General features: G+C 53.5%; 1 protein-coding gene across 5 annotated transcripts in view; it reads left to right on the top strand.

Annotated features, from left to right (window-relative positions):
* Nucleotides 1-4,250: 4,250 nt before the first annotated feature.
* The window catches only part of LOC311514105 (uncharacterized protein), a 31,221-nt gene continuing 20,731 nt past the window's right edge, over nucleotides 4,251-14,740 (top strand). For 2 of the 5 annotated variants that reach the window (XM_084616486.1, XM_084616483.1), the window contains exons 1-5: nucleotides 4,251-4,289; nucleotides 5,801-5,887; nucleotides 7,237-7,259; nucleotides 8,936-9,051; nucleotides 9,352-9,384. In XM_084616486.1, the coding sequence (XP_084472612.1) occupies nucleotides 4,266-4,289; nucleotides 5,801-5,887; nucleotides 7,237-7,259; nucleotides 8,936-9,051; nucleotides 9,352-9,384 (283 nt within the window). In that variant the 5' untranslated portion in view covers nucleotides 4,251-4,265. Of the gene's footprint in view, nucleotides 4,290-5,604; nucleotides 5,888-7,236; nucleotides 7,260-8,935; nucleotides 9,052-9,351; nucleotides 9,385-14,740 lie in introns of those variants that run through there. The other 3 variants (XM_084616484.1, XM_084616485.1, XM_084616487.1) reach the window with 3 other exon arrangements.

Raw genomic sequence — 14,740 nt, 5'->3', positions numbered from 1 at the left:
CCTCAAAACTTGGTGGCCAGATTTCCAAACCTCTCTGAGCAAGAGAGATCCGAGCACTTTGCATAGGCCCGTATATTTTTCAAAGGCGGTTTTGTTCAGTGAAATGCAGGCCCAGAGAGTGTATTAAACTGAGAGGGGAATGGAGCTCACTGCTTATTTTATTTGTTTCCCAATGGGCAATTCCAGGTTTCTAAATCAGCTGGAATATTTTAAGATTGCGAATAATTTAGGGCAGGGTCCTGGCTCCCTGGAAGGTCGGGGAAGATGTGAGCTTCGTTAGCCAGTGAAATCTGCAGCGTGGTTATCACAATCGGCCAGTGCGGCGTGGTCCTGGGAGGTTGAGGACTGTATTTATTAGCCTCCCTTTTAAGAACGGGTGGAAGGGCGAGCAGTGTCTCACAGATCCTGCACCCCCCCAGGGAGCTGGGGTGGGGGGCAAGCAAGGGGCAATACCAAGCAGTCCGTGCGTCCACGTCACTTTCCCCACCTGGGCTGGGCAGCTTCTTGCTCACCCCTTTGGGGGTGCGGAGGAATGTGGGGGGAGGGGACGGATGGGGAAGCAAGCCCCAGGTCAGTTTCCCCATGGGGGCATGGGAGGGGGGGTGCAGGGCTTAGGAGCCCGGGAAGAGACTGCAGCACGCAGTAAGTGTGGCAATATACACCTCTTCAATCCAGATTAAACACTGTGGGGAGGCAGTGTTACCCTGGGGGGGTGGGGAGCCCGCGGGAGCCAGGGGCAATGCGGGGTCAGGGGCCTCCATGCGGGCTCCAAAATACAACTTTGCCCAGGGCTCCATTTCCCCTAAGACCAGCCCTGGTTGAGATGGTGGCAGAGGGCAAAACCCCGGCACTGGGAGGGGCAGACGGGATAAAAGTTACCCCGGATGGGCTGAACCCTGGTTGCAAAAACTGGGGGGGAGTGAAGGGGCTTTTCCGTTTCCCCCACTCGCCGGAGTGGATGTCTCAAGCCCTGCGTCCCAGGGCTGGGTCTGGAAAGGCACCAGGCATCCCCATGCCCAGGCCAGTTTTCATTTGCGGACCCCTAAAAAATTGTGAAGGTAGGCGCGGAGCCCTTTGGAAAGCTTAGACTTTGTCGGCAGATCCCCTGCAGACCACAGGTTGGAAACCGTGGTAACGACAACCTTCGGTGGACCCTTCCAAGGTAGTCTGGAGACCCCCAGAACAAAGCAGCTCTTCCCTTTCTTTGGCCAGCTGTACTCTGCAAAGCGTCTTCACGAAAGGGTTGTGTCCCTGTCTCCTCCAGAAGGCCGCTTCCGGTGAAGGAAGCCGCCTTCTCCACAGAGGTAATCATTCCATATCCACAAGAGACGCCCAAACTCTCAAAACCGACTTAACTACCCCCCGGGTTTGTTTACCAAAACCATCCCTCGGGCTTCCGAGTCTTTCATCCAAAAATGCATCCTGAAGGAAAAATCTATGCCTCAAAGAGAACATCCTAATGGCTGAGCTGTACAAACCAGAACTGTTACGGAGCCTTTCACGATAGCAGCCCTCTTCCCCAAGGGAGTCGAAATCCTACATCTTTCCGTAAACTCACTCTTTCACAATAGGAGATGTGGGCCATGTCGATGAGGAGCGATTGCACGGGTTTAATGCTGAATTAAAAATTGTTACCCGTGTCGCAACGCTCGCAGGCCTTTGTGTTAACAACCCGTGTAGTTAAAGTTCTTAAATGTTTACATCAGACGCGTTTATTAAAATGTGTAAACGTGTGTTTACGTACTATGGTGTAATTTTCAGCATATAACAGGCTAGTCTATCCATTCTTTACGTGGATTTTCCCCTATTAAAAAAATAGAGAAAATAACAGGTTTAAGACATCTTAAAACACGCAACAGTCCTTAACTCTTGCTTTTGCAGAGGTCTCAGGTCAGGACGGGACAAGACCTATCATATGTGTTGCAATGGTTAAGGGTAATAGGTCCAGTTTAAGAAAAGAGTGGGGGACAAGGGAAAAACGGTGAACGCTGATTTTCAATTGTGCGATTCCATTCTGAATCTCCATGATTGGGGAGTTTTAAGAGCAGGCTGGACAAACCTGTCAGGGACGGTGTAGATAACACCTAGTCCTACTGTGAGTGCAGGGGACTGGACTCGATGGCCCCGCGATGTCCCTTCCAGTCCTGCGGTTGTACGGGAGTGGAGTCCTAGGACATCTCTCTCCGTACAGGAGGGGACCGTCTGTGGCTTTGTCCCTTGGTTTCATGACGGTGAAAAGTGAAATAGCCAGAGAAGGTGTTCCTGTTCTGGACGTGGCTGAAAGGAAGGCAGGCTGAGTGATTTCCAGGGCCCTGAGGAATAAAAGCCAAGCTAGCAGAGGATGGTTTCGATCCATCGACCTCTGGGTTATGGGCCCAGCACGCTTCTGCTGCGCCACTCTGCTGGGTGATTTTTTCCCTCTGCCACGCTGGGCAGACTGCTCCTTGTGGGTCCGAGCGTGTGACTTGGGCGCTGGGGAGAGGGAGCGGGCACAAGGGACTGTTACAGTCATTGAAGAAGGTCATTTTGCCTGTGTCCTTTTCAACTATAAAAGAACCAACTGAAATCTGAGCGCTGCATTCTTCTCTGCTGTTCGCTTTGGGCTAAGAATTGGGCAAAAACATCCTCTCCCTCCCCGCCTCCCCCGGCTTTTCTGCGGGCAGGATACAGTCCGTTTGCTGAAAACCTGGTGCTGAAAACGTTAATAATTGTTATGTCATTTATTATGACCCATTTAACATTTGTTCTCCATCTCACATATATTAGAACCAACTCTAGCTTCTAAAAATGAATTCCAAAATCCAGTCTGCCCTCAAAACTTGGTGGCCAGATTTCCAAACCTCTCTGAGCAAGAGAGATCCGAGCACTTTGCATAGGCCCGTATATTTTTCAAAGGCGGTTTTGTTCAGTGAAATGCAGGCCCAGAGAGTGTATTAAACTGAGAGGGGAATGGAGCTCACTGCTTATTTTATTTGTTTCCCAATGGGCAATTCCAGGTTTCTAAATCAGCTGGAATATTTTAAGATTGCGAATAATTTAGGGCAGGGTCCTGGCTCCCTGGAAGGTCGGGGAAGATGTGAGCTTCGTTAGCCAGTGAAATCTGCAGCGTGCCTATCACAATCGGCCAGTGCGGCGTGGTCCCGGGAGGTTGAGGACTGTATTTATTAGCCTCCCTTTTCTGAAAACCTGGATTGAAAAGTGCACACTGTGAGGGGAGTGTCCGTTCCCGATGTTGATTGCAATATAAAACGTCTCTCTCGTTGACGAAGCCACCCTCTTGCAATAAAGCCAGGGCTGGGTAAGGATCAGACTTGAAAGCGAGGATAAATGTCCGTGGAAAGAAAGGAGAAGGGGGACGGGGGACGAGAAGAAGTCCATTATTGTTGTGGTCAGGGTCCAGGTTCCAGAGAACCATCTTTCGCCCCACAAACGTCCCTGTTCGACAAACACAAACACGCCCAGGGCCTCCTGGTTACACTTAGACGTGAAAAATCAAACCAAACCGCCGTCTCACCGGAACATGGCCTCCCAGCAAGATGTAATAAATGACATCGAAGGCCACGTCTAGACATAGCCGCTCCCTGCTGTCCACTCCGGGGCTTTGGTTGGTATAACTAGGGCGACTAGACGGCAAGTGTGAAAAATCGGGACCGGGGAGGGGGGGGTAATCGGCACTGATATAAGCAAAAGCCCCAAATATCGGGAATGTCCCTATAAAATCGGGACATCTGGTCACTTTACGCTTTACGTCTTCCCAGGAACAACCCCCCCCCGCCCCCCGCCCCCCGCCCCACACATGTGCATTCAGCCAAAGAACCGTGACTCGCCAAGGGGGTTAAAGCCCCGGGCATGGGGGGCTGGAAATGTCACTTCATACGGGGGTAGAAATGGAAAATAAAAATCCCTGCAAAGCATGGATCATTCACAGACCCCCCCCCCCCCTGCACCGGTGGGGAAAAGCGACAGCCAGGTCCTCGGCCGGACAAGGGCCTTGGAGGGGGTTCAGGGGAGGCAAGACCCCCCCCCCATGGCTTCTCACCCTTCTCCCCAGCTGCCCCCCACAACTCCCCCACTGCAGCTGCCCCCCCCATTGCATCCCGGCCTGATCCTGCAGGCTCGGGGGGGGGGGGGTTCCCCGATTCCCCGCGTGTCCCAAACACCCTTCGTGGGGCCCGGAGGGGCAGGGCCAGGCCCGGGCAGGAGCCGCCCCTTCCTGCCCCCCCCCCGGGCCCGGGAGCCCTTTGTGAGTCCGCCGCGGCGGGGCCATGGCCGGGGCCGGGAGCGGCGCGGTGGGGCCGGGGGCAGCGCGGAGCGGGCGGGGACACGCGTGGGGCGGACACGCTCCTGCCGGGGGGGGGCCCGGAGCCCGGCTCGGCCCGGGAGCGCGGGGGGCGGGGCGGGGGAGTGTGTATGGGGGGGGGGCTGCTGGGGATGGGGGCTGTTTGGAGCGGGGAGTTTGGGGGTGTCAGTGGGGGGGTAAGAGAGGGGAGTTTGGGGGTGTCTGGGGGGAAGAGCGGGGAGTTTGGGGGGGTGTCAGTGGGGGGAAGAGCGGGGAGTTTGGGGGGGTGTCCGTGGGGGGAGGGAAGAGAGGGGAGTTGGGGGGTGTCAGTGGCGGAGGAAGAGTGGGGAGTTTGGGGGTGTCTGGGGGGGAAGAGAGGGGAGTTGGGGGGTGTCAGTGGGGGGAAGAGTGGGGAGTTTGGGGGGTGTCTGGGGGGGAGGGAAGAGAGGGGAGTTTGGGGGGGTTCAGTGGGGGGGAAGAACGGGGAGTTTGGGGGGGTGTCCTTGGGGGGAGGGAAGAGCGGGGAGTTTGGGGGGGGTGTCAGTGGGGGGAGGGAAGAGAGGGGAGTTTGGGGGGGTGTCCCTGGGGGGAGGGAAGAGAGGGGAGTTTGGGGGGATGTCAGTGGGGGGAAGAGTGGGGAGTTTGGGGGGTGTCCGTGGGGGGGAGGGAAGAGAGGGGAGTTTGGGGGTGTCTGGGGGGAAGAGCGGGGAGTTTGCGGGGTGTCTGTGGGGGGAGGGAAGAGCGGGAAGTTTGGGGGGGTGTCCGTGGGGGGAGGGAAGAGCGGGGAGTTTGGGGGGGTGTCTGGGGGGAAGAGCGGGGAGTTTGGGGGGGTGTCCGTGGGGGGAGGGAAGAGAGGGGAGTTTGGGGGGGTGTCCGTGGGGGGAGGGAAGAGAGGGGAGTTTGGGAGGGTGTCAGTGGGGGGGAAGAATGGGGAGTTTGGGGATGTCAGTGGGGGGGAAAGAGTGGTGAGTTTGGGGGAGTGTCAGTGGGGGGGAAGAGCGGGGAGTTTGGGGGGGTGTCAGTGGGGGAGGGAAGAGTGGGGAGTTTGGGGGGTGTCAGGGGGGGAGGGAAGAGTGGGGAGTTTGGGGGGTGTCAGTGGGCAGGGGGCAGACGGGGAGTTTGGGGATGTCAGAGGGAGGGGAAGAGCGGCGAGTTTGGGGGGGTACTCGATGGGGGGGCTTCATGTTCAGATCGGCACTTGGGGGCTGCGTGGGGGGTTGGAATTGGGGGAATGTCTGAAGTTGTTGCTTAGGGTGTGGGTAGAGTCGCCTGATATTCAAAGCTGGGGCGGGCGGGGGGAGGAGGGGTTGGGCTGCCCCCTGTCACTTCAGCATGGGGTTCTGTGTTTTCTCCCCCCCCTTCACCATCTCCTCCCCCGTCACCCTCGCTGAGGTTGAACGAGGCCGGGGGAAAAAGTCTCCTTGAGTCCCAGGGGCTCGGCAGGGCAGGACGGGCCCTGAAATCGGGCCGTTGTGAGGCCGTTTGCAGCGGTTTGTAACCCCCCTCCCCTGCTTCTTCCAGGAGCCCCCCCGAGAGCGTCGGGCCCCTCTGGGAAAAGAGAGAGAAGCCGCCGAAGCCGAGGAGCCGCGGCAAAGCCAGGAGCTGCTGGTAGGTGCCCAGGGCCCAGGTTCGCCAGGGATCCCGGTGCCCCGAGTGACGGCGAATGCAGGGCCCGGCCTGCCAGCCTCATCCAGGGACCCGTCCCCACCGGAGCCCAGGGTCCGACACGGGGGTGGCATGGTGCCCGTGGGGTGCGGGAGGCCGCTGGGCAGGAGCGGGTCAGTCTGTGTGAGCCCCGAGCCCCTGCCCACGGGCTGTCTGCGTGTCACAGTGACCGGGGAGCCTTTCCCGCACCTGGGGAGATGGGGAGGAAATGCGGGCTGCGGAGATGGAGGGTTTGGCCCAGAGCAATCAGATGAGGTTTTGGGGAGAACAGTCCCCCCCCATGAGCGATGTACAGCTCACCCCTGCCCTGATCCGTCCCCCTTGCTGGGGTAAATAACCTTCCCATCCCCCAGCGCAAGAGATCCCGCGCTCTGGGAAATAACTCCCCCACCCGCCGGGAGGGGCATTTATGGGTCTCCCCCGGTACCCACCCGCCCTCTCCCTGTGGCTGCAGAGCCGGACGGCAGCCGAGAGGCAGGAGATGGTCTGGGAGTGGCGGGATCTGCGAGGGTTTCTGGCGGAGCAGGAGCAGCGGCTGCTGTCCCGGCTGGAAGAGCTCGAGAGAGCCGTTGTCCAGAGAAGGGATGCGGGCGCCTGCCGAGTGTCCCGGGAGATTTCCCTGCTTGGGGAGCGGGGAGGAGAGAAGGGGCAGCTGCTGAGCCCACCCCTGCAGGTCAGGCTGTCGTTGCAATGACCACACGCAGCGTTCCTGTAGGAGCATCTGCCCCAGACCCCAAAGCACTTTACAAAGGGGGGTCGGGGCAATTATCCCTATGGGAGAAAGGGGGAAACTGAGGCACAGGGAGGGGCAGAGCGCTGCCCGAGGTCACATACTGAGTCTGTGGCAGCACCAGGGATGGGTCCTGGGTGCTGCAACCCAGAGACCTTCTCTCCTCTGCTGTAAGTGTCTGTAAATCCCCTCCCCGGGCAGAGGTCCCGAGCCAGGCCTAAAATCCCACTCACACCAGGTTAATGGGTTACTGGGGCCAGAGGGCTTGCGGGGCTCTCGGCACTGGGAGGAATTTGACTCTCAAGGCAGAGAAACATTTTCTGCCTCTAAAGTGGCCGGGGAGAAACTTTCCACCTCCCAGCAGGGATTGCTGGGGCTGCTGAGAGCAACCGTCCCTGCTGGTGGGGACGGGGGGGAGACGGCAGCTGGTCTCTGAAGCAGAACCTGAGGGTCTGAAATACCCCTAAATATCAGAGGCTCCCATGGTGATTCCCTGCGGAGCAGGAGGCTTCCCCAGCCTGGGACACCCCCTCTGACGGCCTCTCCTTTCTCTCCTCTCCAGGGTGCTGGGAGCTCTGGGGGCAGGTAAGTCCTGGGCTCTGTCTCCCTCCCCGCATGGCGTGTTAGGTCTGCTAACCGCACTGAATACAGGGCGTCCCCCTGCCCTGGCAGCGTGACACGCGGGCTTAGAGCCTGTGATTTTGTGTCCCCTCGTGGCTGCCTCAGCAAGGGGAAGAGCCTGTTAGTCTCTGACGGCTGATACGTCCCACCAGGGCTGTCAGACATATGGGCCAGGGGCCAGACCCAGGCTGTCTGACGTATTAACGGGGACACATCACGTATGCAGTGTGTGCAGAATCTCAGCTTTCGATTTTTTTTTTTTTAAAGTAAGTTTCTAGCCCTCCTGGTTACAAAGAAACCCTCCCAAATGGACGCGGAGACAATGTTGCCTTCCTGAGTCTGCAGAGAGCCTGAAACAGCGGCTCAGAGGGGTGTGAATGCCCTTGGCCTGTGTCAGCATAGACACTGACTTCCTTTATTCCCCATGGGGTGCTTGATCCTGGAGTCTCCCCTTTGTGCCTGGGTGTCCCACTGAAAGCTGTTGCTGTGAATGGAGGTGGGGTGCAGAGTCTTAAATTGATGCCCTGCCTCACTGACCGTACCGGAAAGTGGAAGACAGCCCTGTCTTCCAAATGAGTTGGACACCCCAGGGTTACTGGTTTAGCTGAAGGGCTCAGGGCTTTTGGTGATAAGGGCCCACGTTCATTCCCTGCTGAAGACCTGGGCTCTGTCTGTGTCCACAGTGACATGTGGGAACACACCCACTCTTCGGTCTGTGTCTCCTCCCTTTCCACGTAATCCCAGTGCTGGTGCCCCTTGTTACTGGAATTTCCCAATGTGGGAGGTGGCTGTGAACATAACAACGGCCACACTGGGTCAGACCAAACTGTCCATCTAGCCCAGTGTCCTGTCTTCTGGCAGTGACCAATGCCAGGTGCCCCAGAGGGAATGAACAGAACAGGGAATCATCAAGTGATCGCCCGTTCCCAGCTTCTGGCAAACAGAGGCTAGAGACGCCATCCTTGCCCATCCTGGCTAATAGCCACTGTTGGACCTATCCTCCATGTGCTTCTCTAGTTCTTTTTTGAACCCTGTTGTAGTCTTGACCTTCACAACATCCTCTGGCAAGGAGTTCCACAGGTTGTGTGAAGAAATATTTTCTTTTTTTTTAAACTTGCTGCTTATTCATTTCATTGGGTGACCCCTAGTTCTTGTGTTATGTGAAGGAGTAAAAGACACTTTTTTACTTACTTTCTGCACGCCAGTCATGCTTTTATAGACCTCTATGATATTCCCCCTTAGTCGTCTTTTCCAAGCTGAAAAGTCCCAATCTTATTAATCTCTCCTCATATGGAAGCTGTTCCAGACCCCTCATCATTTCTGTGGCCCTTTTCTGTATTTTTTCCAATTCTAATATATTTTTTTTTGAGATGGGGCAACCACATCTGCACATATAGAACCCACAGAACCAGGGCGTCCCGGAGAAAGCTCCTAAACTTGTCTTTGTTCCTTGCCCCAGTGTTTCCCCGTGTCCCACTCTCTGGGCCCATGGCCGGCACAGGGCTGAAGGCAGGTGACTCACTAGAACAGTGCCCATCCCGGGCTGCAAAACACAGATCCAGGTTTGCTGGAGTTTGGGGGTTGCTGGGCTCAGGATCTGGGGATCCAGGCCCATTTCTCACCCCTCCCTCTTTCCCCGGCAGGGAGGACGGGGCGTTTCGGAAGCCGGAGCCGGGGTTTGCGGAGCTGGAGAGGAGGCTCAGCGATTTCTCTCTGACAAGTGCCGTCCTGCAGCAGGTCCTGCGGGGATTCAAAGGTGAGTGGGAGTCTGGGGGTGGCGTCTCCTCTGGTTAGAGCGACCCTGGCCCTGGGGAGGAGTCGGGGACTCTCGGGATGTCACTGACCCCGGGCTCCATCTCACAGCCCCAGCTCCACGAGTCGCCCTTCCCCATGGAGTCGCCCTGTGGGGCTGGCTCTGTCTGCAGCGACTGCATTGTGGGCCTCGGTCTGTGTCCCCGTCCCGTAGTTTAAAGCAGTTACATTAATAACCAATGGGGATTTCTCTATGAACGCGAGAGCCTGAATCCTCCTCTCTCCCGTCCTCTCCTTCCCCTAGAGACGCTGCGACGGGAGCTGGGGAGTGACACAGGTACGTGTCTGTCTCTGATGGGCCGGGGGGAGATTTCAGACCAATTACCATGTTCGCGACAGGGCATCACGGCCTCCAGCCCCGATGTGCACCTGGGAAGGGTGGAACAAGGGGAAGCCGGGTGAGCCCCGGGACTGATTCCCTCCTGATGTGACGTCTGATGGGGATTCAGAGCGAATCCAGATCTCAGGGGAGGTGTTTCCCTTTGGGGAAAGGAACAACCGCCCGAATGGTTGAACTAGGATGGGAGAAGGACAAAATATCCAGACCCTGAGGAGTCTGAAAGTTTCCATGAGTGAGTGAAATTGGTCAGATGTGGGCAGCCCAGCTGTACCCTGTACGGACTGATGGGCTGGGCCCTGGGGCTGGTATACTGCATGCAGACCAGCTTTGAATATTCATTTTGAACAAAGAGGGAGCTGCTGTCGGACATATTTGAGTTTCTCACATTTTTCATGTTGGTGACCGCTGATTAGAAGTCGCCTTACGTTTAGTAGGAAATAAGAATAAAACCCATATCAAGGCTGACCCTATACAACTTCCATGTGTGCGTGTCAAGAGGCTGACAGAGAATAGTTGTCCTTGAGGGCTAAAAGTGCAGGAAGTGGGGGGGGGGGGGGGAGATTTTCTTTGCTGAAGATCATGGTAAATCTTTTAATATCTCACAGCCCGTCTGATTGCCTGTCATGAACCCCTTGGGGTCGCAACCCACCAGCTGAGAAACGCTGCATTGGATCATTAATTATTTTGTAACCCATCTTGGGGTTACCCTCTGTGTCCCAGTCCCAGCATGGAGTCCTTCCCCACCCCCCTTTCCTAAAGGGTTATGATTTGTTCTCTTTGGGCTAAGAGTGTCTACTCTTGGGTCAGATTCACTTTTTCGCAGAAGCTCTTCCATAGTTTCTTTCCGTGTCTCACCAGCCTGGGGAAATCCCTCCTTTCTTCTGTCAGGTGGGTCATCTGCAGTCTCACGGACAACCATTCCTTCAGTCGGATCTGCATCCTCTCTTAATTCCCACAAATATATAAGAACGGACATACTGGGTCAGACCAAAGGTCCATCTAGCCCAGTATCCTGTCTTCTGACAGTGGCCAAGGCCAGGTGCCCCAGAGGGAATGAACAGAACAGGGAATCATCAAGTGATCGCCTGTTCCCAGCTTCTGGCAAACAGAGGCTAGGGACACCATCCCTGCCCATCCTGGCTAATAGCCGTTGATGGACCTAACCTCCATGAATTTATCTAGTTCTTTTTTGAACCCTGTTACGGTCTTGGCCTTCACAACATCCTCTGGCAAGGAGTTCCCCAGGTTGACTGTGCATTGTGTGAAGAAATGACACTTTCTTTCTGACTTTCTGCACGCCAGTCATGCTTTCATAGACCTCTATGATATCCCCTCTTAGTTGTCTGTTTTCCAAGCTGAAAAGTCCCAGTCTTATTAATCTCTCCTCATATGGAAGCTGTTCCATACCCCACATCATTTTTGTGGCCCTTTTCTGTACTTTTTCCAATTCCAATATATCTTTTTTGAGATGGGGCGACCACATCTGCACACAGTCAGAATCCACAGAACCAGGGCGTCGCAGAGAAAGCTCCTAAACTTGTCTCTGTTCCGTGCCCCAGCATTTCCGCATTTTATTTCTGAAAATCTAAGTACACTATATCTACTGGATCCCCCTTGTCCACATACTCGTTGACCCCCTCAAGGAATTCTAGTAGATTGGTGAGGCATGATTTCCGTTGACAAAAACCATGTTGACTTTTTCCCAAGAAATTATGTTCATCTCTGTGTCTGACAATTCTATGCTTTACTATAATTTCAACCAGTTTGCCCGGTATTGAAGTCAGGTTTACTGGGACCTTTAATTGCTGGGATCACCTCTGGAGCCCTTTTTAAAAATTGGCGTTCTCCGTTTGGTACAGAAGCTGATTTAAATGGTAGGTTACAGACTCGTTAGTAGTTCTTCAGTTTCATATCGGAGTTCCTTCCGAACTCTTGGGTGAATCCCATCTGGTCCTGGTGAGTTATTACTGTTTAATGTATCAGTTTGTTCCAAATCATCCTCTACTGACACCTCAGTCTGGGACAGTTCCTCACATTTGTCACCTAAAAAGAATGGCTCAGGTTTGGGACTCTCCCTCACGTCCTCAGCCGTGAAGAACGATGCAAAGAATTCATTTAGTTTCTCCTCAATGGCCTTATCGTCCTTGAGGGCTCCTTCAGCATCCTTCAGTGGCCCCACTGGTGGTTTGGCCGGCTTCCTGCTTCTGATGTATTTAAACAAAAAAAATTGCTTTCTCTTTGAGTCTTTGGCTGACTGTTCTTCAAAATTATTTTTTGGCCTTCCTAATTGTATTTGTACACTTCATTTGCCAGAGTTTATGCTCCTTTCTATTTTCCTCACTAGGGTTTAACTTCCACTTTGTAAAGGATGCCTTTTTGCCTCTCACTGCTTCTTTTATTTTGTTGTTTAGCCACAATGGCTCTTTTCTTCGGTTCTCTTACTATGGTTTTTAATTTGGGGTATACATTTAAACGGAGTTTGCAGGGATCTCACTTTTGGCGCTGTACCTTTCAATTTCTGCTCAACTCACGTCCTCATTTCTGTGTCGTCCCCCTTTCTGAAATTAAATGCCACAGTGTTTGGCTGCTGTGGTGTTTTCCCTGCCACGGGGACGTTAAATTTAGTGATATTATGGCCACTATTACCAAGCGGTCCAGCTCTATGCACCTCTTGGACCTGATCCTGTGCCCCACTTCGGACTAAATCAGGAATTGCCTCCCCTCTGGTGGGTCTCAGGACCAGCTGCTCCAAGAAGCCGTCATTTAAGGTGTCAAGAAACTTTCTCTCTGCATCCCGTCCTGAGGTGACCTGTACCCCGTCAATATTGGGATGGTTGAAACCCCCCCCTTATTATGGAGTTTTTTTCATGTAATGGTCTTTCTAATCTCTCTGAGCATTTCACAGTCACTATCCCCATCCTGGTCGGGTGGTCGGGAATAGATCCCTCCTGCTACGTTCTTCTTATTAGCGCATGGAATTACTCCTGTCCCTGGAGAGTCTATGGCACAGTTTGGTTCAGCTCAGATTTAATTACTTCATTGGATTCGGCGCTTTCTGTCCCATACAGTGCCACTCCCGCACCAGCATGACCTGTTCTGTCCTTCCGATATATTTTGTGCCCTGGTGTTACTGTTCCCATTGATTAGCCTCATTCCACCGAGTTTCTGTGATGCCAATTATATCAATAGCCTCATTTAATACGAGGCACTCTAGTTCACCCGTCTTTTTATTTAGACTTCCAGCACTGGTATATAAGCACTTTAAAAACGTGTCACTTTTTAGCTGTCTGCCATTATATGAGGCAATTGAAAGGGACTCTTCTTTTCATTTGACTCTCTCTCATCAGATCTTACCTGTATTTTATTACCTTCCATCCTCTCCTCCTTACTAGGACATAGAGAATCTCTATTAATAGAACTTCCCCTAAGGGATGTCTCTGTCCAAACCACGTGCACCTGTCGGCTTCCCCCCCAGCCCTTAGTTTCAAAACTCCTCTGTGACCTTTTTAATTTTAATATCAGGAACAGCATCCTAAAAAACTGGAACCTGGATTGGGGTCCCCTCCGTTACCCCTCTCTCTATCCCCGAGAGGTCAGCTGTGTGACTGCTCCACTCTGGAAGGGCAGTTGGAAAGTTCCCTCTCAAAGCCTGGGTGCCCAGATGCTGAATCAGCCATCCTGTCCTGGGCATCCTCTCCCAAGTGACCAGTGAGGAGACATTCCTGTACTGCCACTATTCCTTCCCCAGTTTCTTCCTCTGGGCCCTCCTCTCTACAGTGAGATCTGTCCCTTGTTCAGCTGCAAAACTCTGCCAGCTAACAACTGGGACAGTTCTCTCACTGACATCAGGCAATAATTTCTCCCTCCCTCCCTGAGCAGACGCTGCAGAGCAGGAGCTGGTCTCAACCGCCTTCACCCCTGGAAGCACACGGCTTCCCCCTGCTGCACAGTAATCAAGGAGGCTGTCTCCCATTCCGTCAGTAATTCCTGGGACTTTACCCTTTCCCTCTGGGGTCCCAGCATAATACTCCTTGTTGCAGGTAAACCCCTTAACAGCCTGAGCTACAAGGAAAAAATCACGTCCAATTAACATGTCAACGGGATTATCGTCCACCACCCCCACTGTTAATAAACTTTCTAAACCACCAGTTTCTATGCACATTTTTGCCAAAGGCACAAGAATCCTGTCACCTCCTGCTCATAAAAGCTCCGCCATCTGTCCTGGCTGTATGTCACCTTGAATTATCCTCCGCTTGATCACAGAGATTTCTGCACCTCTGTCTTCCCACCTGAGGTATTCCCTGCCACTAATCCTGACAAAATGTGCTTCGTGTCTGGCTCTGCAGAGGCTACTCCCTCAAAAACAAGGTGATAAGTCTCAATCGCTTGAGAGGTTTCTGTGTTGAGGGCCGCAGAACTAACATGAGCAATTTGTTGCCTGCTTCTTCCCAGCAGAGGGCATTTATTCCTCAGGTGATCAGTGGAATTACAGGTTTCAAAGGGGTAGCCGTGTTAGTCTGTATCAGCAAAAAGAACGAGGAGTCCTTGTGGCACCTTAGAGACGAACAAATTTATTTGGGCATAAGCTTTATCTAACAATGTGATACCCAGCAATGCCCCTCTGCCACGTACATTGGCCAAACTGGACAGTCTCTATGCAAAAGAATAAATGGACAAAAATCAGACATCAAGAATTGTAACATTCAAAAACCAGTCAGAGAGAACTTCAATCTCCCTGGACACTCAATAATAGACTTAAAAGTGGCCATTCTTCAACAAACAAACTTCAAAACCAGACTTCAACTAGAAACTGCAGAACTGGAATTAATTTGCAAACTGGACACCATCAAATTAGGTCTGAATAAAGACTGGGAGTGGATGGGTTACTACAAAAAGTAATTTTCCCTCTGCTGATACTCACACCTTCTCGTCAACTGTTGGGAATGGGCCACATCCACCTTAGAATCATAGAATTCTAGAATCATAGAAGATCAGGGTTGGAAGGGACCTCAGGAGGTCATCTAGTCCAACCCCCTGCTCAAAGCAGGACCGATCCCCAACTAAATCATCCCAGCCAGGGCTTTGTCAAGCCGGGCCTTAAAAACTTCTAAGGAAGGAGATTCCACCACCTCCCTAGGTAACGCATTCCAGTGCTTCACCACCCTCCTAGTGAAAAAGTTTTTCCTAATATCCAACCTAAATCTCCCCCACTCTCCTTGTTCTGTCATCTGCTACCACTGAGAACAATCTAGAGCCATCCTCTTTGGGACCCCCTTTCAGGTAGTTGAAAGCA

This window comes from Lepidochelys olivacea (genome assembly GCF_965140295.1).
Source record: "Lepidochelys olivacea isolate rLepOli2 genome assembly, chromosome: 28".
NCBI classification, from domain to species: domain Eukaryota; kingdom Metazoa; phylum Chordata; order Testudines; family Cheloniidae; genus Lepidochelys; species Lepidochelys olivacea.
The sequence above is the reverse complement of the archived record's forward strand: the minus strand, read 5'-3'. Positions and strand labels throughout refer to the sequence as shown.